The 27,793-nt window shown below is 38.7% G+C and overlaps 1 protein-coding gene across 1 annotated transcript; it reads right to left on the reverse strand.

Annotated features, from left to right (window-relative positions):
* Positions 1–983: 983 nt before the first annotated feature.
* LOC120424190 (lachesin) lies at positions 984–26,334 on the reverse strand. Its single transcript, XM_039588249.2, has 2 exons — positions 25,579–26,334; positions 984–2,218 (listed from the first exon to the last, which is right to left on the reverse strand). The coding sequence occupies exons 1-2, from the start codon at positions 26,114–26,116 to the stop codon at positions 1,683–1,685; spliced, it is 1,074 nt and encodes a 357-aa protein (XP_039444183.1). The 5' UTR covers positions 26,117–26,334; the 3' UTR covers positions 984–1,682.
* Positions 26,335–27,793: the final 1,459 nt, after the last annotated feature.

Consider the following 27,793-nt stretch of genomic DNA (forward strand, 5'->3'; position numbering starts at 1 on the left):
CTGCATTTGGCATGCTATTAACAAATTATCACAAAAGTGTTCCGAATTTGTGGGTGTTCCGAATATGTGGGATGACTGTACGACCCTTTTTAGTTGCTGAGATATTGCCATGCACAGATTTAAAACAGGAAAATTGATGTTTTCTCAATGGAATGATGGAACAAGTTTTCAAATTTTATATGAAATTTGTTCAACTGAAATTGCCTATAAATTTGTAGATTTTTTTTAATTATGTTTCAAAAACACATATTATTTATTATTTACAAAATAAGTTTACCCTCTCCTAGTGGAAAATTGTCCAAAGAATCCGAAAATGCATTCCGTTTTCCGATTCAAAATCATGTTCATTGAGAAAATCATGACACTTTGAGAAGTTTGAAATAATGCCTTCATAAACATTTTCCTAATAACAGTTAACTAACTTTTTAAACCTTTCAAAATGTTATGAAAAGTTCTTCTTGAGGTACTTTGAGTACTTCTCTATTATGGTCAGTATGATTCCAAACCAATCCGTACGTATTTAATTTGTACTCTTCATTTTGCGGAAAAATCTCAAACCTATCAAAGTCAATCAAAGTCACCCCGCTTTACGGTACATAATTTCAAGATTGTTCAGGTGTAAACCGAAAACGCGATCAAAAATTAAAGTGGATTAATAAGGCTCTTAACTGCTTATTTGAATCGTCGGTGTACAGGACAACGCACTATTTAATCATTTCCTGGCGTACCGTCATCTGGGACGAATCGGGACTACAGTCTGAATAGGGACAGCAGTGTTTAGAGCACTTACAGGTTTTAAAATTTGGAAATGGGTGTACACCAAACACGGAAACTGTTCAAATTGTTTCGTGATTTGTGTCAAAATTGTGACAATGATTTCGTGAACTCAACGATGTTAATAACACTTACGAAAATACAAATTCTTGAATTGTATTTGAAATGTGTTTGTTTTGTTGAATCTTTTATATTAGAAAGTTTGTGAATCATGGGAATAAAATTAAAAAAACATGTTTTATTGTTTTTCTCTTAAAACTTTCTTTATTCTTAAGACAATCGATCTTCACCTAAAATGCACATTTTTTATCATCTTTTTCACTCACTTCTTCTTTTTTTATCATTATGCTATCCAATGTTTGTGGCATTTTTAATGAATCGTTTTTAAATTTCTACTCGTTCACGACGCATTATCTTACAAATTACAGAGAAAAAAAATACTCGGAAGATGATAAATGAAAGTAGAATATGCAAATGTGTCGTTGGAATGTGTGTGTGTATTTGGACGGTGGAGCTCACTTTGGACGGTTGCTAGTGGTTCCTGGAGATTCGTTTTTTTTCTTATTGCTTCGATTTTTGTTACGGAATTGGAATTGCAAACCATGAGATTCGTTATCTAAATGTCATCTTCAATTGTCGTCGCCGCTTATCTTATAGCACTACTTTTGTTAATCTTTTATGTTACACTTGTTTTTGTTGGATGTTGGCCGAGAAGAATCTAATCCTGCTCGGTGATTGGTAGCGGTATTGCTCTAGTAGTTAAAAATTGCTTCCAAAAGTTTCGCACAGCGTTTCGGGAGGGGTGAGTTGGAAGGTTGGCCTACGCGGATTCTAATTGGATTTTGCTGGCCGGTCGTTGCGTCGCAGGGCGTGGCCTACTGTTTGTGCGAATTTTCCCCGAGGGGTCCCTAGTACAGGGCTGCCAACGCGGTCACCAGGAGCAGGAACGTGGACACGGATATCGCTCCGGCATCGCCGCCGTAGTACGTGGTACAGGCCGGTGGACAAACCGGGATGACGGATTCGTACAGTTCGACCTTGGCCTCGTTCTGGCCGAGCTTGTTGGTGGCCTGGCAGATGTACTCGCCGTACTGGCGCTTCTCGACGGTGATGACTCGCAGCGTGCTGTCGGTGAACTCGTCCGCCGTGGCAAACAGGGAAATGCTGTAGTGCTGGTTGTTGGACAGGTAGACGCCGTCCTTGATCCACACGATGGCCGGCGAGGGGTACGCTTCCACGTGGCACTCCAGATCCATGTCGTACTGGAGGGCCTGGCCGAGGCGGGGCCGCGGAACCGTGATGACCGGGGAGAACTCCACCTCGAGGTTAATGTTCCGCCGGTCGCCCTTGCTGACGCCGTTGTCCGCCACGCAGTAGTACGTGCCGCGGTCCTCCTTCCGGACCGAGTTGATCTTCATCACGTTTCCGGTGTAGATTGCACCACCTGCAGGAGAAGGACGAAGGAGAAAAAACAAATTTTAGAATTTATTACCTCACATTATGCGTGTAAGCGTCACATGGCGTACGAAAGGAGAGGAAAAAAAAGAGCTGAAGAGTTTTAGGAAAAGTGCTTCCGGTGCAGTAAGGAGTCCTTTTTTGCGGTTATAAGCGATTTGTCAAACCGTTTTATCTGCTCTATCGGGCCCCGCGTGGTAGGACAAGGTGTCGGGACAGATGGCGGAAGGTTTCCAATAATGTTATTGTTATGGGGTGGAACGTGCTCATGAATAATGTTACTGCTTTTACTACGAAAGCCCGGTAACAGTTGCTAGATGGGTGTTCCGATAAAAGGACACATATCTTATCTATAAAACCACGAAGCGTGAAATTTCCCTAACATAAAAATTTCAAAATGCAGGTACGTCCAAGTTGGCCATTGATTCGCAAACTAACCTCCCACTCCACCCTAACGTTACCATGGAGCGAATGTTTACTTCGATGTAACTTTAAAAAAAGACCGGCCGGCAACTGCCGCATTGACATCAATCACGCGTCGCGACCGTTTCTTCGGGGGGCGGTCACCCCTGCACGTTATGCAACCAGCCCAACACTGCAGTCGGTGCGGTAGCGCACCGTCGACCCACGCCACCAGACGCGGGTGGTGATGACAAGCCTCTTTCAATTTCTGGTACTCCTGACGAAGTCTAGCCATAGCAGGCGTTGATGGCGTGATGATGGGCGCAATTTTGAGTTAACTTTTTGTCGTTTCTTTTTGGCCTGGGCTTGGAAGCAGCATGGGTTTGGGTTGTTTTTCGAGAGAGAGGTAAAGCATAAAAGAGTGCACTTTTTTTCGGGTGGGCCCGGCAGAGGGTGTCATCCCTCTTGTTGAAGTGTAATGGAACCCAGGGTGAAGGGCACAATGGGCACACTCTTGTTGCAGGATGATAACTTGAAAACGGTAATTTATGGGTGCACATGAAATGCGCGTTAAACAGCTATTCTTTTGTATGAAAAGAGGAAAATACACCTTTTGAATCCATAAATTTTTTCGTTAAAATATGATTTATATTTTTTGTTTGAATGTTACAACATAGATTTATTCTAGGTGGTGATGGGTTTCTCAGTCGTAAAACAATTATTAGATGAGATAAAATGTAATATGAGAACCAACCTTTTCTGAATTACTGAAATTTGTATCAGTTAAATAATCGTTCAGGGAAGAGTGAGAAGACTTGATCCCCTTTTTGCATCGCGCAGATCTCTCTCAAATTAACAAAACACATGGAAATTCAATGTACTTTAACTACTTCAGCTGCTAAGGATTTTTGAATGAAATATATTTTTTATTTTTAAAATTTCAAGTTAATTGTTTGTATACCACACTGATTTTGTCCTCAATTTAAAAAATAATATTTTAAAATTAAAGCAATCCATTTATGAACAATTAGAAGAAAAAAACTGAAGATTAGCTCCAGTAACTTTCAAAATGTGGGATTAACCCTCTACAACCCAGCCCCACCTCTAGACGGGCTTCGATCTAAAAATTCGCCAAAAAATCATTTTTCAACCAATTTTTGATCTTCAAAAAGCATTGGAATGAAGAACTCTTAAAACTTAAAAGTCTCCCCAAAGCCATTACAGTCCAGACTCGATTATCCGAAGCCTTGATTATCCGAAGTTCGATTATCCGAAGATTTGTATGGGACTTCGGATAATCGAATCACGAACAAAAAAAAACGTGTTTTTTTCATTTTCTTACTTTTAACATCAAATTTGAGTTCTGCGACCCCGTTTTAGTCCAATTTGAATGATTCATTGTCCTTAAAATAACCAAATGCATTTTATCAGAACTTCGTAACCGCCATTATGGTCGCCATCTTGGTTTTAAAAATTGTAAATCACTTTAGAGTAGTTTAGGTACTTTTGAAACATGTATTTTTTGCCTTCTTCTTCATAAAAGCAATTGTTCCGTTCCGTTCCGTTGTTTTTAAAATGTGTTATCTTTATTATTTATAGCACTCATTTGTCGACCTTTTCAGAACTTCTATTCGATTCTGTTATTTTTGGTGAAGAAAAGTACGCCGTTTCGTCATTCAGGAATGACACGAAAAGTAAGTAGTTTAACAACTGAACTGAACTGTTTTAATTGACAATTCAATTTTACATAACAAAAATAACAGTACTAACACATATAAATTATGAAAAATCTAAGAGGGTAAATTTTGCCCAAAATAGGTTTTTGTGATAAACGTCAACTTAGAAAAATGATTCTGCATGTAACCAATCCCGATGATAACTCATAACTTTGTTCAACACACTATCATCGACCAGAAAATCCCTTCTCAAGAAACAGATTTTCGAATATTTTCATGGAACTTTTGTATGGACAGCCCCTATATTTGTATGAAGAAACCAATGCTTAGTGGTCCAGATCGCAAAATTTAATAGAAATTTGATTTTCCGGAAAAATAACAGTTTTGAAGTATTTGTGTATTAAAAAGAGTTATTGCAAATGGGAAGAGACAACTTTTGGATTGGTTGAAAATTAGGGTGGTTCACAATAGAGTATCTAAAAAACTTCTCTGAAATATGTTTAGGTTAATTTTTTTTTCAAACCACGCCTTTTATGACTAACTTTGCTAAAAGCATCAGAGCAAACCCTCAAACAATAGCTTTAGAGTAAAGTGATGTTCGAAGCACTTACAGATATCTGAAAAACAAACATTTTCGTTTTAGAAAAATTGATTGAGTGCATGATGTTTTAATTTGAAGCGGTTTTCACCAAATAAAAACATAAAAACAACGTTTGCAGAACTTAAATACTTTGTAGCTTTTATTAGTTATGATTCAAGCAAGAGTTGATGTTTATTCGTAAATTAAAAATTTAGATAAACTTGACGTGATTGACTCACTAAATATCAATAAAGAATTTTAAACCCCTAGTAAAAATTGTAAAAACACTTAATAATGTACAATAACCTGGATTGAATTCAAACATTTCTCAAATTATTTTTTGGAGAGTTTTGATAAACATTCATGCTAAACATATTCTACCAATAGTAATTATACAAAGAATCCTTCAAACACACCTTCCGATGAACACTCCCTGTTTGGACACAAAACTAGTCACATTCGTACCGTATTTTTGTTCCAAATTAGCCACGCTATAGATCGGTATCGAATCCTTGTATCCCTTACACACAGCCCAGTAATTTTCTACCGGCAAAACAGAGAATATCATTCCAATAAGTGGATCAACCCTCGAAGGGATCGCAATCAGGATAATGCAGTTATAATAACAGTTATTTCGTCCCGATTTTTTTTCTTTTCGGTTTGCCATCCTAGACCAAAAAAAATAGTTTTGCCTTGACTTAAATAGGCATAAAATTAATGCCCAACAAAACATCAGATGGTAACAGAACATTTCTGCTCGGCAGAAAAATTTCACCGTGAGTGTGATAATTTTGCTCCGATCTGTGGGACCCTCTGGCAGAGGGACCTTTTTTTCCGCTCAAAAACCCGAAGGGATGGGTGGTTGTTTTGTGTCTGAGGTTACGCTCTAAGTAGATTAAGTCTGGTCACAAAAGGCAGTGCCCGGAAATTGTAACAGACTTTTGAGTTTGAATGGGTCTGCGTTGTGGTGCTGTTGCTTTCTCAGCTGGCACTTTCCCGAAAAACTTCAATTGGGAAACAAGCTGCGCAGAGAGAGAGAGAGGGGATCGGGACGATCAAATGCGATTTACATAAATGCCCTTGCCCAGAAACTAGCTAAAGCTATAGTCAATTGAAACTCAGTAAGTGGATTATGTCACATGTCTCTCATCCAGCTGATTAAGCCCATCGTTTGCATTTCGGGTTTAGCTTCCCTTTCGCTAGAAAGTTTAACAAATGTGGTGTGGTGAGCTTCAAACCGTTGAAAGAATTATCAACTGTTTTAAAACTGTTACAAAACTGCACCGACATAGTCGCCTTTCAGGCGTTTTCCCGTTTCCCCCACCAGATGTCTCTGCTCAATATCAGCGCAACAATAACAATTTACCCCCTTTAAAAAACGACGGTTCACTCAGCGATTGAAAAGGTGCTAATCAGCGTGATTCGTCACGGCTCAATACACGTGAAAATATGCTAATTGCCGCGGCAGCACCAAACTCCCAGTGAGAGGTCCTTCGTCAGGACCCCTTCCTCAAATTTTAACAGCACTCCCTGTGTAACTAATACGGTTCGGCGGAATCACGAGAGCACGGCACAGATGAATGGGCTGTTTGAAACCTGGCAATTAGAGGTGCAGTGTGTGTGTGTGTGTGTGTTGATGAAAAGAGATTCGGATCCAGGAAGGCAGGAAGGAAGCTAAATTGCCCGTTGAAAGGAGGAGGGAACGTGAACGACATATTTTGCTTCTCTCCAATTTTTAAAAAAGTGTATATATTTTTATGATGCATTGTTACCCTTTCGAACTTGAAATCGAAGCGCACGGGGTTGGTCTGGGGCATGTGTGAGAGTGAAAGAGACGGCACGAGGCGCAATGTGCGGAACGTAAATGGCTACTTCCGGTCCGGGGGACGAAATTAGCTATTCGTTATGGCAATGAATCGGTTATTTTATGGGGGGTCGAGAGGGTTACACCCGGGGACAAAGCGAAACGGGCACGGTTATTAGGGGTGATTTAGATTGATAATCAGGCATGGAATTGATTTTTGAAATGATAAATATCGCAATAAAATGTGTGATTTGAATCCAAATGTTGATTTACACATATCAAATAATTTCAAATAAATTCACGTGTGTTTCGTCAAATGCCGTTTCGCCAAAAGCTATTATTCAGCTTACAAAATACTATAAAATAGTTTTGAGTTTATTTTTTGTTGTGTTAGCTTAAAGACTGCTGAAACTGATAGAAAAAATGTTTGATTTTTTTCATAAAAGTTTATCAAAATTATATACGCATTTTTTATAGACTGCAAAAACTGAAATTAATTTGTTAAAACTGGTACAAATTTTATTTAAAGTTTTTGTCTCCCAACTACGGTCAAGGTCGAGAGGTTGGCAAAAAATAAAAATATACTAAATTTTAAATTTCAAGCCTTGGTTTCTAAAAATCATAACATTTACATTTAGCTCGGAAATCACGTTTTAGACCAGTTTTGAGTACGCTGTATCTTTTGACAGGAGCATGATAGCACAATACTTTCTTGGGGAAAGTTTTAGAAAATTTTCTCAATTTTAACGCTATTATATTGGTTTGACAAATTTAGTTGAAAATTAAAATGATAAAAATCGAAATGTAAAAAGTTTTTTCATACTAATTCCCATACAAAACTGAAATGCAATGCGCAAAGTGTGAACGCAACCAAAAAAACGAAACTATTGGCACTACGCCCCCCGGGGCATGGCCTTCCTCTAACGTGGGATTTCTGCTCCAGCGCCTCTGACGAGACAGGAGAAACCGGGACCGACGTTTTACTTCACCATCCGATAGAAGCTCAGTGGATAAGGCGGGAATCGAACCCGCGTCTCATAGCATCATCGGGATCGGCAGCCGAAGCCGCTACCCCTGCGCCACGAGACCCATGAACGCAACCAATCGCTCCCAAATTTTAGGGGGTTGTTCAGGGGCCTAAAAGCAACCGAAAAAAAACATGTTCTGAAAAATCGACCGTCTCGAGACATCCTAGTATTCAGGTTTTATATATTTGTTACACAGTAAAAAAAATCATGGTAATATTACATCTGTGAATGAGTACATCTTTTATGTCAGAAAAAAGTTGTAATTTTACCCACAAAAAGGAGTAAATTTACAACTTTTTCGTTGTAATGTCACTTTTTCAATTTTAATCAAGGTAATATTACATCATAAATGATGTAATATTAAGAGCGAGTCCACGAACAGGGCATATCCCTTTGTAGAGGTGGGCAAAACCCACGGCAAGACCGCTCTTTTTTAGGAGCCGCTCATTTTCGTTCACTCACTAAAAAGAGCCGCTCTTTTGAACGGCTCTTTCGCTCTTTTTCAAAATTTTGATAAAAAAGATTTGTGTGATTTTGCAAACTCTTTTCTAAAATCTGATTTAATCGATGAAGTCTATGAACACTGAAATTTAATCAGGCAAGAGATTTTTTTTTCCATTTTCTCTCAGCTATTTAGTAGATTTTGGGTAATATTTTACAAGCTATGCAATTTCAAATGCTCAATTTTGTATTCGGATGATACTTTAATGTACGATCAGTTATATAAAGAAAAGCTTTTTAATTTTGTTTAGAAAATCATTTACTTTTGGAATTTCAAAGAAAAGTAGGAAACTGAAAACAAGTTTGAAAACTTTAAAGTGGTGTTTGGCAGCAATGCTATTTTGGGAATTATTTTTATAAGCAATTATTTTTCAATTGAGAATTGCATTTTCAATTCTAAAAACAAATTTCGTGATGCAATTTGTTCGAAATTCGATAAATTATATTTATAACAAGTTTAAAAATCATTCTATCTTGGAACGGTTCTTTCAAAAGACCGGAGTTTAAAAAAGAACCGCGGTTTTTTTTGTGAGCCATGGTTCGTTCGCTCTTTTTAGTGAACCGGCTCTTTGAGCGGCTCGCTCTATTTTTGCCCACCTCTACCCCTTTGTATGGGACGTCGTTTGGACCTCACCAATCTGCCTGAAATTTTCAGGGATTGTTTGTACATTTAAAACTAGCATCTGGCCAAAATATGAGCACTCTAGGTCAACGGGAAGTGGGGCAAATCGGGACAAAAAGTTTGAAGGTTCAAAAACGTCAAAAATCTTAAAAAGGCTATAACTTAGGCAACATTCAATTTAATTTCAAAATTCAAAAAGCATCTGAAAGGGCTTAGAAAATTCAACAAAATGCAGGGAGAAGCATTCCAATTAATTGAATCTAAAGCGAGTTATTGGCATTTTAGTGAAAAAAATGCACAATTTTAAAACTCAACTCGGTTCGACCTGCAGCTTGTAGGGGACATCTGGGACTATCATCTGAGACTAAGAACGCTTTGGGTAAGGTAGTTTAACATATTAAATAGACACTTTTACTTTTAGTGATTTTTTTGCTTTTAATTTTTTGCTCGGGGGACCCCTTTGACCCCATTTTATGGTGATAATTTTATCACATTCGTGTTTCTGAGACAGCCCGGGAGCATGTTGACAGCTCCCATACAAATTGAGCGTACCCCGTTTTGTGGGCCCAGTAGGCCTAAGATGGCGGCCTTCGGTATTATCTAGCCAAATTTTTGAAAATGGCGAATAGTTTAATCAAATATAGTTTTCCTTGTTTTGGTTTAAAATGACAAAATAAGCATTATGGAATCATTTTCTTTAAAAACTTGTTTAGAGATACGCCACGTTCAAATATTAGTCTAGAACTGTTGAAGTGAGCGTGCCACAAAAGCCGTCACGAAAAAAAAGTTTCCCATGCTAATTTCGAGTTGCGTATTTTATGGGCGTACTCCGACGAGGCCCACTTGCCATCTGTCGGTGGATACGCGCAACTCACGAAAACTGTCATGTTAGGGGACGGTTGTTCTGAGACAATTTCACAATAGAAACATGCATAAAAATGTTTATTTTCATCCATTTTAACCCTTTAAAAAATGAAAGTTAAAAAAAATTAAGAGGCTGCTTTTGCAGGTGTCATCTAGTATCCTTGGAAACGAACTTGATTTTCAATAAATGTGATTTGAAGATTTTTTTTAACCGCTCTTGAAAGACTAATAACATTCAAAATGATTTTGTCGACGGAATGCAATTCTGTTTAAAGGAACCTTAAAACTTTTACAAAATTACTTTTTCATGTGTAATTTAAAACATTAACCAAGATTTCGTTCCGTGATTCGCCCCAATTACACACTGCCAACGACAGCCGCATGTACTCATTCACGCACCCATCTTGATAAAGGCGGTGCCCCAGCTTAAACTGCTCGTAAACAACGCCAAGCTGGCCACACCACCTTTCCCGCGCGCCTAAAGTGTCCCCTTAAACGTGACCATTAGCGCGCGCACTCTTTTCATTATTAGTCGGCCGGTCGTGATGGCCCAGACCTCAAAACTTTGTAGTAATTTCACGCTTCGAGTCCCCCTGGAAATCGTTCCTAGGATGCGTTCCCGAAGGGTCCCGCCACCACTAATTAGAAATTATCTAAATTGGCGACGACGCGTCCACGGGACTAGTTAACTTTTCGACGTTTCTGGAGTAGGGTTGGAGTTTAGGAAAAATCCAAGACATTTTAATTTCAGATTCGCGTGACTACCAAACACAGAAAAAACAAAGGGGTTGCACATGTTTCTAAAGGGGGCGACGACGTACACGCATAAACAAAATCGTGCGGGTGGCGGCCAAACGTCATAAACCACCGCGCGCCGGCTACTGTCTAGCCCCTTGGGCGCCATCTTTTTTTTCGATGGTATTTCTTACAAAAAGCACCTTTTGCAACCCCCGTTTGGTTTCGAAACGGTTGTTTTTTCGGGGTTTAATAGATGGGAAAGCCCGGAGCAAATATATGCATGTTAATTTGTTTATTTGATAGACAGCTATCCCCGGCGGCCATAAAACAATAACAATCGTATCAAAACGACTAAGCGGAAAAGTTGTAAATTTGTCGTTGTTATTAAGGGCAGGCCGGACGCGAAAGCAATTTTCTGGGGAGAGAAAAAGTGTGAGGTTAGGTTAGGGGCCCTTTTTGCGTTTGGTTTTTGTGGTTTGCGGCCTAATCGAAAATCCCCTCGACTGGTTTTAATGGCACAATTTTGAGAGTGAGTGTGCAATTCCACCATCGAAACCGGCAAAGGTAAAAATCGGGAGGAAAGGTGGAATAAAATTCTTCCAATTAACGGTGCATTGTGCTTCGATGTCATAATTCCTTGTTGTCTGTATTTGCTCTGTTTTTTTTGGTTGTTGATGGAACACCGAAATAGAGACGGTTTATGTTTATGGATTTGGAAGTTTTGAAAAGACGCACGCCGAGGGGAATTTCACACTAGAGTGATAACGAACAAATGCTTTCCAGCAGAAAAAAAACGAACAATTTTCTCGTGATGTATTTTCTCATTGCCTCCCTAACATAACCTCTATTTTGCGCGACCGGTCATCCGGCGAAGATCTGTTCCCCGGTGGTAAGCCCTTGAAATAATATTTGGATTAAAACTGCACCGTAACTGCATTCGTTGCAGCATGAAATAAAGCAAAACTCAAGCCCCGTGACAAATTTGGTCTGGACGCCGTTGCTTTCAGTTTTGCCGCGCAGCGGCTGTCAGTAAAAGACGACTGGCAGCACTGCCTCTTGCTACTGGTCTCATTTAAATTTGTTATTACTTCAAGGAACAAATAAGCGCGGCAACTGAAATTAGAATACAATGACCGCGAGTGGGAAAAAGTGTTGGGCGGAGGAGTACGCATCAAAGAAAAATACAACTTTTTTCTCGGAGTGTAATAAAAGTGTGTGGAACTAGCTTGGGAACAGTGACACAAATCATGCGGGTTTGTTGATGACACGTGATGTTTGACTTGGTAATAGAAGTTTTAATAGATTTCGATGGGTTTGACAATCTAAATTGGATTAACTTGTTGGCTTTTGCTAGACGTATTTTTCCCTTTTTCAATTCAGATTGAATTTCGCTTGAGCTGCATATCGGCCTTTAATGCTTCGTGTATTTACTGTTTGGACTTATAGGCATTCAAACAACTCAACTTTGTTTTTAAAAAGGCAAATTTAGCGTGAAATACAAAGTAAACCTACAAAGCATTCCTATTTGTTGCTAAAACTCAAAATCTAAATTAATGTTTTTCCTCTTGAACAGCAACTTCCTGCACCCAAAAAATAAAGTGGGGTCATCAAGAAAGGTCCCACTAATTAACTGTTCCCGATAATTTCGTGTTAATTCCACACCTTTTTTGTTGTTACTTCCCTTGAACCCATTCCCAATCACATATCCAGGTGCGATAAAGTTCCACCTTCTAAACCAGGGGTGCTCAAAGTTTTTGAATGGCGGGCCAAATTTAAAGCTCACATGAGCATGTGGGCCAACTGTGAAAAAATGATTATTAAAAAAATTGAATAACATTTTTGAAACCTAAATACTGAGAATACTTTGATCAGCTGAAGTTTTTTAAATAATTCTATATATTTTTACCTTTTTGTCATTTAAATATTAGATAACAAAAAGGGACAGCTTTCTAGATAAAAAAATCAAAATAGCTCCAATAAGTCAATTCAAATTTATTAAAACCCACAATAATTAAAAATGCTAAAAAATATCCATGGGCTATTCATTGAAAGTTGCATGCCTGAACAAACATTGAAATGAGGTTAGGCTGCTGTAAATATTTTTGATAGAAGTTTATAAACAACGGTCTGGTTTAGGTCGTGGGGTTGTTGATCATTTTGTGATTTTTTATGTATAAAGTGCCAAAAATATGTTAAATCATTGTAAAAGGGTTTTGCAACAATTATTCGTCCAATTTCATTAAAATTTGAAAAAATCTTGGTAAGCCTTCATCAGATGTTAGTCAATTATATTCATAACCCAAATGTCTTAAGTTCGAGTCTCTAGGTGAAAAGTTTCTAAGTGCAAAATAAGTTTAAGGCTCAGCCCAGAAAAAAAATGTGCATTGTACTTTTTAATTAGCATGGAAAACCTTTTGTTTTTGCAATTTTTACAGTTTTCTACTTTAGTAAAATTATAACGTTTTATAACTAATTTTCAGAAATGTTAAATTTTTTAAACGAAATTAATTTTTTTCATCATATTTTATTTTTATATAAGTTAGATTTTTCGTAAAAAATATTTGTGTTGATCAGTCGGGATCAAAGCATGGATAAACTAATATTTCTTTAAAATGAATAAATAATAAAGTTGCTAAAAAAAAGTATAAACTATATTTTTAGAATTATTAAATCATATTGCAGATGGGTCAAAGGGCCACTTTACATGATCTTTTAAAATGGGTCCGCGGGCCACAAATAATCACCACGCGGGCCACGTTTGGCCCGCGGGCCATACTTTGGTCACCCCTGTTCTAAACGCATTTCTTTATCGAAAATTAAAAAAATTCTAACTTTCACCTTGCCCGCTCAGCCGTCCCCCTTATTTGGTTGGTTCTGGTCCGTCGGAGAACAAATTTATGACTAGTTTTCATTTTGAGCGTTCTCTTTGTTGGACGTGGCTTTTCTGTTTGACCCACCCCGAGGAAGGGTTCATAATCATTAATTTAGCGTTCTTTATCATTGAAAATAAATATGGAAATTCTTTTTGAATAAATATAATCTGTGAAATATTATAAAAAATATAAATCTGATTTTCTGATCGATTTGATGTCTTCGCCAAGGTTTTAGGTTATGATTAGAACCTTTCACAAAAAATTTACACACGGAAATTAATAGTTTTTTTTATTTGACGTTTCATTACATAAAGTTGAATTCCCAAAATATATATTAAATAATTTTTGATTTCTTTTGATTTATGTTAGGGCTTTAAAAAGGCATCTTTTGCGCTAGAGTTTAGGATGATGTAAAACTTGGTACCAGTGCAATGAGTTTTTGAAAAAAAATGTGAATTCTTTAAAAAAAGATCTAAAATACTGTCAAACTAAATTTCAAAAATCATTTTCAGATGCAAACTTTAATTAGCAATCGAAAATGATAAAACACTTTTTTGATAAAATGAACATTTCAATAGTTAAAGGCAAGAAATTATTTAAAAAAAAAACACCTTAAAATTGTGAATTTTTCTTATTTCACACAATTTTCAAAAATTTCACATTTCCTGTTTTTTTTGCATTTTTTTCAGAAAATTTCAGGATAGGCAAATAATCTTCGACCAAGTTATGCTATTTTTTGAAAAAATAGTAATCCTTCAAAAAAAACAAAAATGAAAAAAGGGTCAAAAAATTATTTCGATTCCATTTTTTAATTTAAAATTAATTACGCAATCATAAATTACTTCAGTGAAATGTTGGAATAAAAATTAACTTTTCAAAAGGGTGTAACATTGAATATATTGCCATATATTCAAAAAATCATAAAATGGTCCTTTTTTTGCATTTTCTTTAATTTTATGAAATGATGGCGTTTTATGTCCCCTAACACATGAAAAAAATAAATAAAAATAGTGTTTTCTGAAAATCATTTTTAAGTGACAACCAGTGATTTGAAAAACCAACAAAAATATGCAGAAAAAAAATCGTGGGCTTACCAATAAATGTGACTTTTGACCCTTCACATTCAAAAAATATTGCAAAAGTAGTGTGTATTTTTTAAATTTAGTGCATTTTTTTTTTCAGAATGCTCGTCGAGACTTTTTGAAGCGATAAAACCAGCCATATACAGATAAATCTGTATCTTACAGATTTTTCTATCTCAAAAATCATAAAAATCTATAAACAGATTAAAAAAAATAATTATATTTAAAAATTTCAACGGTTCATTAATTAAATTATGCTTTAATATGATTAAAAAGTTAAATGTGCTGTTAATAATTTAAAAAATTCTTCTGTTGCTCCGAATTTGACATGATAGAACTAAAATACAGATTTATTTTTAGGAAAATACAGATCTTTAAAATTATCTGGCATCGTTGGATACAACGGCTTTGACATACAGAAATATTAAAATTACGAAAAACAAAAATATTTAAATAACTTACGCCCTTCACAAATATCATTGTCGAAGGCAACTGGCTCCAAATACACAAAAATAGCTTATATGATATCGGAGAGAGTTGGGTACAAACGATTTCCTATGACATGGAATTGCTCTATAAGCTTTTGAGGTATTTTTCCAAAAATGTCCACTTTTTTTTAAACATTTAGGTACAAATACTTTTTGGAGAAAAAGCACCCCGCATTTTTTTTCTTCAAAAAGCTTTTACAATTTCTTGACATCGTCGATTGGACTGCTGGTTCCTGAGAAACAGTGAAATTTTCTGCAATAACAATAATTTCGAAATTGAAAAATCCAGCCAAATATTTGAGGTTGTTCAAAGTGTGTGTTTTCAGTCCTTTGAAATGTTACTCTTAATACTTAATATTTTAAAAACCAATACAGTTAAACCTCGCATATGCAACTCATATGGGGGTTTCTTATGCGAAGCACGCATATGCGAGGTACAGGGCTTATGGGATTTTGGCTATATGGGAGACATGGCCTATATTTTTGTAAAAAATCATCTTAACTATACAAATTTATAGTGTTTTGGAATCGTTATGAAGTCAGCTATACAGCTACACCAAATTTACAAGGTTTACGATGTTCTAGGTCATCCGAAACTTCCTCAAGTTAAGGCCTATGTGTTCCCCGCGTACAAGTATGAGGTAGGCGATTGTGACTTTGGTTTTTGACCTCAGATCATATCCAGATAGCCTCAGGGAGGTTCAGGGACTAGTCTACCGACATGTGGTTATGTTCTGGGTCTTGTGTAGAGTCCCGGGAGTTACGGCCGATGGGTCTACCGCCGAAACAAGATAGAGGTCAGTGGTTTTTGACCTCAGATCATATCCAGATAGTCTCAGGGAGGTTCAGGGACTAGTCTACCGACATGTGGTGATGTTCTAGGTCTTCTGTAGAGTCCCGGGAGTTATGACCAATGGGTCTACCGCCGTAACAAAATAGAGGTCAGTGATTTTTGACCTCAGATCATATCCAGATAGCCTCAGGGAGGTTCAGGGACTAGTCTACCGATGTGTGGTGATGTTCTAGATCTTCTGTAGAGTCCCGGGAGTTACGGCCGGTGGGTCTACCGCCGTAACAAAATAGAGGTCAGTGGTTTTTGACCTCAGATCATATCCGGGTAGCCTCAGGGAGGTTCAGGGACTAGTCTACCGATATGTGGTAATGTTCTGGGTCTTCTGAGGAGTCCCGGGAGTTATGACCGATGGGTCTACCGCCGTAACAAAATAGAGGTCAGTGATTTTTGACCTCAGATCATATCCAGATAGCCTCAGGGAGGTTCAGGGACTAGTCTACCGATATGTGGTGATGTTCTAGGTATTCTGTAGAGTCCCGGGAGTTGCGGCCAGTGGGTCTACCGCCGTAACAAGATAGAGGTCAGTGGTTTTTGACCTCAGATCATATCCAGATAGACTCAGGAAGGTTCAGAGGCTAGTCTACCGATGTGTGGTGATGTTCTGGGTCTTGTGTAGAGTCCCGGGAGTTACGGCCGATGGGTCTACCGCCGAAACAAGATAGAGGTCAGTGGTTTTTGACCTCAGATCATATCCAGATAGTCTCAGGGAGGTTCAGGGACTAGTCTACCGACATGTGGTGATGTTCTAGGTCTTCTGTAGAGTCTCGGGAGTTACGGCCGATGGGTCTACCGCCGTAACAAGATAGAGGTCGGAGGTTTTTGAACTCAGATCATGTCCAGATAGACTCAGGGAGGTTCATAGGCTGGTTTACCGATATGGTGTGATGACTCTACAGAATACCTAAAACATCACCACATATGGGTAGACTAGTCCCTGAACCTCCCTGAGGCTATCTGGATATGATCTGAGGTCAAAAATCACTGACCTCTATTTTGTTTCGGCAGTAGACCCATCGGTCTTAACTCTAACTCCCGGGACTCTACAGAATACCCAGAACACCACCACATTGGTAGACTTGTCCCCGGAACCTCCCTGAGGCTATCCGGATATGATCTGGGGTCAAAAACCTCCGACCTCTATCTTGTTACTTCAGTAGATCCATCGGCCTTAACTCCCGGGCTCTACAGAATACCCAGAACATCACCACACATCGGTAGACTAGCCCCTGAACCTCCCTGAGACTATCTGGATATGATCTGAGGTCAAAAACCACTGACCTCTATCTTGTTACGGCGGTAGACTCACCGGCCGTAACTCCCGGGACTCTACAGAAGACATAGAACATCACCACATATCGGTAGACTAGTCCCTGAACCTCCCTGAGACTATCTGGATATGATCTGAGGTCAAAAACCACTGACCTCTATCTTGTTACGGTAGTAGACCCATCGGCCGTAACTCCCGGGACTCTACAGAAGACCTAGAACATCACCACATATCGGTAGACTAGTCCCTGAACCTCCCTGAGGCTATCTGGATATGATCTGAGGTCAAAAACCACTGACCTCTATTTTGTTACGGCGGTAGACCCATCGGTCGTAACTCCCGGGACTCCTCAGAAGACCCAGAACATCACCACATATCGGTAGACTAGTCCCTGAACCTCCCTGAGGCTATCTGGATATGATCTGAGGTCAAAAACCACTGACCTCTATCTTGTTACGGCGGTAGACTCACCGGCCGTAACTCCCGGGACTCTACAGAAGACCTAGAACATCACCACACATCGGTAAACTAGCCTCTGAACCTCCCTGAGTCTATCTGGATATGATCTGATTGTTACGGCGGTAGACTCACCGGCCGTAACTCCCGGGACTCTACAGAAGACCTAGAACATCACCACATATCGGTAGACTAGTTCCTGAACCTCCCTGAGGCTATCTGGATATGATCTGAGGTCAAAAATCACTGACCTCTATTTTGTTACGGCGGTAGACCCATCGGTCGTAACTCCTGGGCTCTACAGAATACCCAGAACATCACCACACATCGGTAGACTAGTCCCTGAACCTCCCTGAGACTATCTGGATATGATCTGAGGTCAAAAACCACTGACCTCTATCTTGTTACGGTAGTAGACCCATCGGCCGTAACTCCCGGGACTCTACAGAAGACCTAGAACATCACCACATATCGGTAGACTAGTCCCTGAACCTCCCTGAGGCTATCTGGATATGATCTGAGGTCAAAAACCACTGACCTCTATTTTGTTACGGCGGTAGACCCATCGGTCGTAACTCCCGGGACTCCTCAGAAGACCCAGAACATCACCACATATCGGTAGACTAGTCCCTGAACCTCCCTGAGGCTATCTGGATATGATCTGAGGTCAAAAACCACTGACCTCTATCTTGTTACGGCGGTAGACTCACCGGCCGTAACTCCCGGGACTCTACAGAAGACCTAGAACATCACCACACATCGGTAAACTAGCCTCTGAACCTCCCTGAGTCTATCTGGATATGATCTGATTGTTACGGCGGTAGACTCACCGGCCGTAACTCCCGGGACTCTACAGAAGACCTAGAACATCACCACATATCGGTAGACTAGTCCCTGAACCTCCCTGAGGCTATCTGGATATGATCTGAGGTCAAAAATCACTGACCTCTATTTTGTTACGGCGGTAGACCCATCGGTCGTAACTCCTGGGCTCTACAGAATACCCAGAACATCACCACATATCGGTAGACTAGTCCCTGAACCTCCCTGAGGCTATCTGGATATGATCTGAGGTCAAAAATCACTGACCTCTATTTTGTTACGGCGGTAGACCCATCGGTCGTAACTCCTGGGCTCTACAAAATACCCAGAACATCACCACACATCGGTAGACTAGTCCCTGAACCTCCCTGAGACTATCTGGATATGATCTGAGGTCAAAAACCACTGACCTCTATCTTGTTACGGCGGTAGACCCATCGGCCGTAACTCCCGGGACTCTACAGAAGACCTAGAACATCACCACATATCGGTAGACTAGTCCCTGAACATCCCTGAGACTATCTGGATATGATCTGAGGTCAAAAACCAAAGTCACAATCGCCTACCTCATACTTGTACGGCGGTGAACACATAGGCCTTAACTTGAGGAAGTTTCGGATGACCTAGAACATCGTAAACCTTGTAAATTTGGTGTAGCTGTATAGCTGACTTCATAACGATTCCAAAACACTGTAAATTTGTATAGTTAAGATGATTTTTTACAAAAATATAGGCCATGTCTCCCATATAGCCAAAATCCCATTGGCCCTGTACCTCGCATATGCAACTCTTGCGACAAAACCGAATCAGGTGGAATGATTCGTATATGCAAAGTTGCATATGCGAGGCGCTCTTATGCGAGGTTTGACTGTAGTTCAGAATCACGGTTTGAAAAATGAAGTCATATTAGATGGCACTAATAACCAGACGCAGCATAATTGGGTTCTAAAACGAAACTTAGATTGCTTAAATTATTTTTTACAGCGATAATGCTTATTTTTCTGAGTACAATGACCCTTTGTACGACCACAAAGAGTTTAAAATGGATTTTTAAATCAATTTTGAAAAATTAACCTCGCGGTCCTTCTTGACAGAAAAGCTCCTACTTGACAGCTCGTTCCAAGGGGACCATAGTTGATCCATCGAAAAAATGTTGTCTTGTAAAAAAAAAAATTGCATTAAAATGAAATAAGTGATCAGAAATGGTTATTAATCGTGTTTTTTTACCGTTGTACATAAAAATTGACATAGGGCTTTAGCACCCAATTATGATTTTTTAAAATTTATTACTTCTCAAATTTTTGTTTTGCGTCGAAATTGTAAAAAATGTCCTAAAAAATTTGCCTCAGAAGCTAACTTTTTAAGTGATTTGCAGCTTTTCCTTAAGAAGCCATTATCTATGGCAACGATAACGATAAGATGGCCAATAATAAGACAAACTAGGTAGACAAAAGGCATAATAATAACACTTCAAAAACAAACGTAAAGTTAGGAGGACAACTGAAAAAATCTTGCGCATCACGAGAAAAGGGCGGATAAGCATTTTGACAGTTTGAACTGATTTGCTTATTCTCAGGATAACTTTAACTTTTTCACAAAACTCGCCTTCCTAGCTACCTTTCAACACTGCGGATTTTTGTTAAATAGTAATCTGTTGTCTCGGAATTTGCAAAATAGTTCCAGCTGACAAAATGCTTATGCGCCCTTAGCAAATGTTGCTCCAGAATTGCAGTGTAAAAGATGTCTGTAAGAAATCTTTTAGGCAAACAATTAGGTTTTACCGGTTTTACGCCGACTCGGTTTTGAGGTTAGAAATTTGACAGCTTAGCTGCACTGTTTACATTTTTTGTACGTGTGTCTCTGTAAAAATGTGTGTGCGTGTGTTCTCGTGACGTCACGCTGTAAAACCAGGTAAGCTGTCAAACACAGAAAAGTTGTATTCTTGTTTAGTTTGTTTATCTGAAAAGAAAAATAATATTCAAAACTTATTTGACGTCTAAATCCGGACCAGAGTTCAACCATTTTGGCGCCAAAACAAGAAAATCTCCCAAAGACAATCCTACCTTCTCCCAATTCTCTTCCCACGTTTACCTAAGTAAAATTTGGTGTAATCCTCCGTGGCAATAAAACTATGGCTCCCATCCCAAGGCTCAGCAGCAAAGATTCTATCGCAGGCAATAACAATTTTTATTTTAGCACCCTCGACTGCATTTCAGTCGATACGACTTGTGTTGATTTAATTCAGCTTTAAGCAGCAGCATTTCTCTGGAAATTTCCCACTTGCATCGAGCGAAAGCCTCAATTAATAACCATTTAGTAATTTAAATAAATTTCAACCTGTCAGAAGCGAGCGAGAGATAATCGTTCGCATTTCCTTTCCCGAGGTCTCCCGAGAATGCAAGGTAGCGAAGCGATTCTTCAAGAGTCTCCGGACACTTTTCGGGCTTCACGCAGCCCCCTGTTTTTTTCTTCACGGGGTCTTCGGAGGTAACAGGTACCTCGGGTGAAAGCAGATTGCATGCATCTGGTGCTGTAATTTGTTGTGTTGTTCTTTCTTCACCGTCTAGACAATGGTTTTCGGGCGAAGAAATTTTTGGAGATGTGATCCATCTTTTCGTCCTCTTTTTTTGGGCGTTGTTTTCGGAGGTCCTAAACAAATCGCAGGATCCGCTTTTATGGCGGCCGTAAACGAACCTGTTGCTGTCTAAGGCAAACAATGCAGGACGATGAGTTTTACGACAGCTCTAAAGAAATGTTTACTTTTAATTCCACAAATAAAGACGGGTAGGATTCTGCAAAATCCTAACAATTGTTTGAGAAGAGAGTTCGAGCCGACAGAAGGCATGGCAAATTCGTTCGTTTAAGTGCAATCAATTTTCATTGGATCGGCCAACCTCCAGCGCGATCACCAAACGACGATTAAATAGCAGTGAAATTATGTCACATCAACCGACATCGAGCAAAAAAAAAAAAACATAATTTAATTGATACAATTAACGGCCCAAGCGACTTAGTGCCAGCTGACACTCCGCTTCGCGCCAGATATCACCAAAACGGGGCTAGACGCGATGACCACGATAACTTGAAATTGTTTGTAGTTATCGTGTCATGTTCTGCTCACGCAGATGTCCCGGCTCAGAATTTAATTGATGAAAAGTTGGTCGGTTTCACCCATTGTGGTTGAATCGATCAATCTAAGCTGAAAAATTGCTGGTCAAACTTAACCGGGAACTTTTCAGTGTATCAACTAACTCCCCATTTTCTAAATCCAAGTGACCACCCTGTTTTTTCCCATCGCACTGAAATTGCAATTCCGCGCGGTTTCCGAACTCACTCAATTAGTCCACGATCAACAATACACCAGATCGTGGACACGGAGAGCAGAGAACCCGCAAGAAAGTAGCCTCAGATTAGTTGGCCATTGATCGTGCAGCACAGTTTGAGAGAGAAAGAGTCATCGACCTATAGCCAGTCTGTATAGCTGATGATCATGGCTAGCCGCGCGCGATTGGACACGGCGGGGCTTTGTCCGACCAACCAACGGTAGAACCGCTCGATAGACCCTTGATGCTGATGCATCGCAGCAGGCCATCTTCGGCTGGGACAAAAACTAATCGATTCTTCTTCAGCGCGCCAAGCCTACTTTGTCCGGGGATCATATAGGAATGCCCAGAAAAAATGCCTACTTGGATGCGGCATTCCCGTTATCACCTGGGTTAGGACCCGGGCGAGAAAAATATTATTTATTGCGCCCTTCAGCTGGGATTTGGGGACCGAACCGTAATTAATAACTCGCCAGGGTCCGGCACTCCTACGCAGGTTGGTGAACTCTGGTCACGTGTCACACGATCATCTCGATTTCCAAATCGTTCCGGGTAGTACGGTAGTACGGTAGTGTTTACAGTTCGGTTCCTGGAAGGCTACGGCTATACGCGTTTGAAATCAAAACACGCGGGATCGTTTCTTGGTACAGGCAACGATCGCGACCGTTTCGGAACCGGTTTTCCCACCGATGGCGGTCACGACTTTGGACGGCTTGGCGTTGTTGTTACTTTTATCGAGAGGAAAGTGTACGTTTAGTTTTCCTTGTTAGCACACAGTTGCAGCACAGAGATGCAGTTTCCTTAATTTCCGACAAGCGCGATTAAAACAAATCTAGAGTTTATTTTGTTAAACGTCCTTAACTTTGGAATTTCCAACATCTATTAGACATTTTGAAAAAAAAAAAACGCTAGAAATGTTTTAATTTCCATGAAGTTTAGGGTTTTGCTTCAAATATTTGTTATTGGATGGCAAAATTTAAAAAATTGAAAAAAGTACCATAACTCCTCAAAATTTAAATTCCTTCGCATTGGTACAAAAGCATTTCTTAGCTTAAAAACAGATTTGTCCTTTTTTATGAAAATGTCCATGCATTCTCTATGCTGAAGAATGCAATTTGGCATTTGGAATTTGGCAATATCAGTTTATCATAACAATTTGGGAGTTGGTAAAAATAGGCTTTAGAAATATATGATAATATGTATCATAAGAAGAGATTTTGTGATCTAATTAAACTTAAAAATAATTATGTTGTAATGTAAAAAAAACATCTCTTTTGAGCGACCTAAAGATGATGCAATAAATATCTGTCAACGAATTATTTTTTTGTTTTGTTTAAACTTTAATTGCAATCGAAAATAACTGTGCAATATTTTGGTTTTGTATTTTTTCTCTGAGATTTCGGCCATCTTGATATGGCGTCTTCGGCAAATTTGTAGCTATGAATGGTGACTACACCAAAAAACAGGTTACAACGGAAAGAAATTCTGATTTTTAAAATCACTTTTTATCATTGAAACTTGATTTACAAAAAAACACGTTTTTTTTATTTGTTTTAGGGGACATAAAATGCGTTTTTGTCAGAAAATTTCAGAATGGGCGATAAATCTTTTTTTTACATGTAACTTTAAAAAGCCGCAGTTTCTCAATTCCCTGCATTTTTCTTCTTTGAAATTCGTTGAAACGGCTTTTGGCTGCTGAGGATCATGCAAAGAATGTAACATCTTCAACTTTAAAAATGAAACATTTGTGAAATTATGTGATATCTTCGAACAAAATATTTTTATTTGGAATTAGGATTAACTTTTTAAATATTAAATATTTAGCCCTTTTGAAATGTTAGTCTTGTTTTCAAAATATTTTGACCTTTTTTAAAATTTCTTAAAGATACCATATTTTTAAAAAATTATAAATTGGTAAATTTTTTAAAGCTTTTTCTGGAATTGTATGTCCCCTAGCACATCAAAAAAATAATGGAAATTGTGTTTTATGGAAATTATTGTTTAGTTACAACAAGTGATTTGAAAAACCACCACATTTTTTATCCCGTGTATAATTTTTTTCTGTGTTGTCCTCATCCAAATTTCTCATATCATTTTTGTATGGACAGCAGCCATGTCCTCTAAAACATATCAAAAAATAAAAAAAATAAAAATAGTGTTTTTTGCAAATCAAGTTTACGTGACAAAAAGTTAATTTAAAAATCACCATTTTTTTACCGTGTATCATTTTTTTCAGTGATAGTCCATATCCACACCTACAACTTTACCCAAGACACCAAATCGATCAAAAAATTCCTTCAAAAGATACAGATTTTTGAATTTGCACATATCATTTTTGTATGGACATCTGCCAAATTTGTATGGAAAATTATATGGACAAACTAATGATACAAAATGGCTTCTTTGGCCATACCGAAGGCACCAAAAAAGTTTCAGCCGGATTAAAAAATACAAAAATTAAAATTAAAGAAAAAAGACCGATTCCGTAGAGAACTGCTCATGTTTAGAACATGCTAGGCCAGATTTGAAAATTGCCTTAGCTTTTAGAAAATATATTCGTCAGGGTTGTTTTTCTTTCACTTCCCATTTTTTAAGTAGGGACATATTTGAAAATTGTCATTCAAATAAAAAAGACAAATCAATTAAAAATTAGCTTTGGAAACAAAAATGTTCTGGCAAATTTCTTTCCGAAGACTCATTTTTTTAATAATTTTAATCGGATAAAGATGAGATTGTACCTTGGATTATAAGGTTTGTTTTTAGTAGAGCTCAGCAACAACTTCAGTTTTATTGCATTGAATGAAACTTAACTCAATTATATGATTTGAACAGATTTGGTATTGTGAGTCATGGTAAAACATTTGTTTTGTGTGGGTAAAGATAAGGTGGTTTATGCTTAACTTCAAATTGGGAAATAATAAAGATTAATTCTCAAGATTGACGTTTTTGAAAAAGAAAAAAAAACAAAACAAATATTTTCACATAAAAACCTTTTCGTTGCTTCGCTTCAACCTATTTTTTCAAAACAAAATTAGAGAATTAAAAAAAATCTCACTCTGAAAAACATTAAACAAGCTTATTTTCAGCTAAAGAATTTGGTTCTATTTCCATCACATTAGCCGACTCACACTGAATAAACAAATTTTAAAGAATATTATAATTATTTCATGAATTTAAATTAAGCAATATTATATAATACTACTTGGTTACAGATGGAATCGCTTTTCAAAAGCAACCATCGAACGTTAATTAAATAACTGATGAGCTAAAACTGTTAGTTTGTTTTAAGGAAAAGTGAGTCATTCGTGATTTTACGCATATCATCCCATCTGTATCACATATTTTCCATATGAAAGCCGAAAAATGCTTGACATCTTTTATCGTTTTTTTTTTTCTATCAACACTACGATTTTAGGACGGACTTGATTCGAGAGGCAGCTTATTCTTTTCCCCCTGTTCAAATGCTTATAAATATCTTAGTTCATGATTCAAAGAATATAAATTTGACCTCAAATTTTAAAGTTTATTGGAATGTAAACTGGCATTGCCGTTATACAATTCAAACAGAAATGATTCATTCAACACATGCAGTCAGAAGCAACATGTTTAATTGATAATTTATATTGTTTACGACCGTGCTCAAAACGTGTCAATCCTACAAAGCTCTCAAACATATCTCCCTTCATATTCGTCATGCTGAAGTGCATCATATACACATTTTACAACGGACTCAAGTGATGTGATCCACTGGCAATTACTCCACGTTCTACACGAGAAACGCACACACTCCCAAACGCCAAGACATGAATCATCGCGCACTCCACACCACCTTAATCGCCATGGAGTTGATGGAGCTCTCTTTTGTTCTTCTTCGCTACCTGCGAACGAAGCCCCTTTCTCCCTTCCCGGAGTCCCGCGGCATAGTCTCACGTCGTCGTTGAACGGGTGGAACCCCTGGTTTTGTACTGACCTGTTGGCAAGATAGCGTTGTTCTCGCGACGCCAGGTAATCTGCGGCGGCGGATAGCCCGAGGCGTAGCATTCCATCATGACGGCCTCGCCCTCGGACGCGACCAGCGACTGGGTCGAGTTGTCGGAGATGATCGGCGGACGGCGCACCTGCAGCTCCACGTCGGCCGTGATCTTGTTGGTCACCGACAGGACCACTTGGCACTGGTAGATGCCGGCGTCCGTCTCCTGGATGTCCTTGATCTGCAGGATGTAGCTGGACGAGGACGGGTCGAACCGGAGCGCGAACCGGGAATCTTTCAGTACCAGCGCACTTCCGGTCGACAGGAAGACCACGTCCGACCGATCGCGACCCGTCTTGATCCAGTGGACCGAGTATTCCTTGGCGTACTGCACGGAACATTCCATCTCCACCGTTCCGCCGATATCTTTGATCTGTTCCTGGGTGATGTACGAAATCGAGGGCGTTCGCTGGGCCATGACCACTAGTGGCCACAGGACTCCCACGAGCACCAGCAGCTCGACCCTTAAACTGTTCATCCCGCGGGGGCAAAATTCACTTCCAAAACGCACGAAAAACGCTTATTTAACAGGTCGCGCGGCCCCAAACTGGAATACCACACCCTGCGGAGGTCTCCAAACGCACACTGTTTCACACACAGGTAACCTCGTTGGCGCGCGAGGGGGGGAACTTTAACACGCGAGCTGTAACCGACCGAAGAGAGAGACGTCCGCACTACTCGACGTTCCAACTGCTAATGATTTGAACTAACCAACACTGCGTCGTTCGAACTGGTCGTCGTCGTCGTTGTGGATGTGGGCACTTGAGGCGTATATCGGGAACTTCAATGAGTGGATGAATGAATGTATGGTGGTAGAGTTTGTTTGTAGCTTGGGTTAGGGTGATTCTAGAAATTATTAATTTTGAAATTTTGATTTTTTTTTTCTAAAGACAATACAATATACTGAAAACATCGAACCGCTTGAAAATGTACAGTACAAACCGAAGTCGTTGCAAAATTTCACTTCAGAAAATTGCATCACTCAAAACGATTTTATTATCTTACAAATAACATTCACTTTGTGTCCAGCGACTCCATTTTAACCAAATTTGAGTACATGATTGCATGTTACATTAAAAAATGCATTTTCTTGATATTTCAATTCAATTCAATTCAATTCGGTTTTATTTGTGAATAATCAAGTTACAATGAGTTCATTTAGGTGCACAACAGAGTTTTGGTGTTCCTTTCAGCTGTGTTTAAATCGTTATTCAATCGAAAAATTATTACTTATAACTATGGAATAGACAAGAGTAAGAAAAAGTTTTCAAAAAACTTCTTGATATTTCATAACCGCCATAATGACATAACAAGACTTTATCATCTCGGTACGGGAAAAATGTGTCTTTAAAGTCCTTTGGATATTCACACCTTCGAGAATCCCTACCTGACACACGCTTGATCGCCACCTTTACCTTCGGAGGGCCAATACGCACCTCCCAAGACAAGGGGTCAATAAATGGCTTTACGAACAGCAGAACAAAGAAGAGAGAACGATTCCTTGGGGCTTTTCTTCACCCCATTTGAAATTTTTCTTGACCGGTTCCTTCCAAAGTGCATATACCGCTTGAAAGGTTAGCTGATCACCATTTTCTGACGGAATACAAAAATTCATTCATTCTTAAAACTAGGATTTTTTTAAACTAATTATTGCAAGAAAAGGTTTATTTACTGTTAATACCGTCATTAGGGGTGACATTGGGTCTGGGGGGCGAGATTGGGTCATACAAATTTCAGCATTTTTGTAGAGCAAATGTCACCCCTGATGATTTGTAATTTTTGGTTATTGTTTTGAACTTAGGCCGTTGCAAATATTATTTGAAGTTTATGTGCCTCGACTCTGGCTAAAGTTGAGAGGGCGGGCAAACAAATAAAAAAATATAAAAATTGAAATGACAAGCCATGGTTTAAACATTTGAAAATATAAAAATTGAAATTACAAGGCATGGTTTAAACATTTGAATGAAAAAGGGGTTTTAAAATGCATTTTACTCTTGCCCAGATGTTTTGCAATCTTTAGTTTTCAAAATATCAAAGTATTGGAGAAATATTTTTTTTGTCGAAAAAAAAAAACTTTTTGCAGTACAGTTCAGACTAGATTATCCGAAGGCCTTGGCAATATTTCACTTCGGATAATCGAATCACAAAAAACAAT

Source organism: Culex pipiens, chromosome 3 (assembly GCF_016801865.2).
Source record: "Culex pipiens pallens isolate TS chromosome 3, TS_CPP_V2, whole genome shotgun sequence".
Classification (NCBI taxonomy): Eukaryota; Metazoa; Arthropoda; class Insecta; order Diptera; family Culicidae; genus Culex; species Culex pipiens.

What these genes read in the sequence shown, in the direction of transcription:
- LOC120424190 (XM_039588249.2), bottom strand. Translation starts at nt 26,116, where the DNA reads ATGAACAGTTTAAGGGTCGAGCTGCTGGTGCTCGTGGGAGTCCTGTGG. An exon ending in CAACGCTATCTTGCCAACAG is followed by an intron (nt 2,219 to 25,578) that starts GTCAGTACAAAA and finishes CTTCTCCTGCAG; the next exon opens with GTGGTGCAATCTACACCGGA.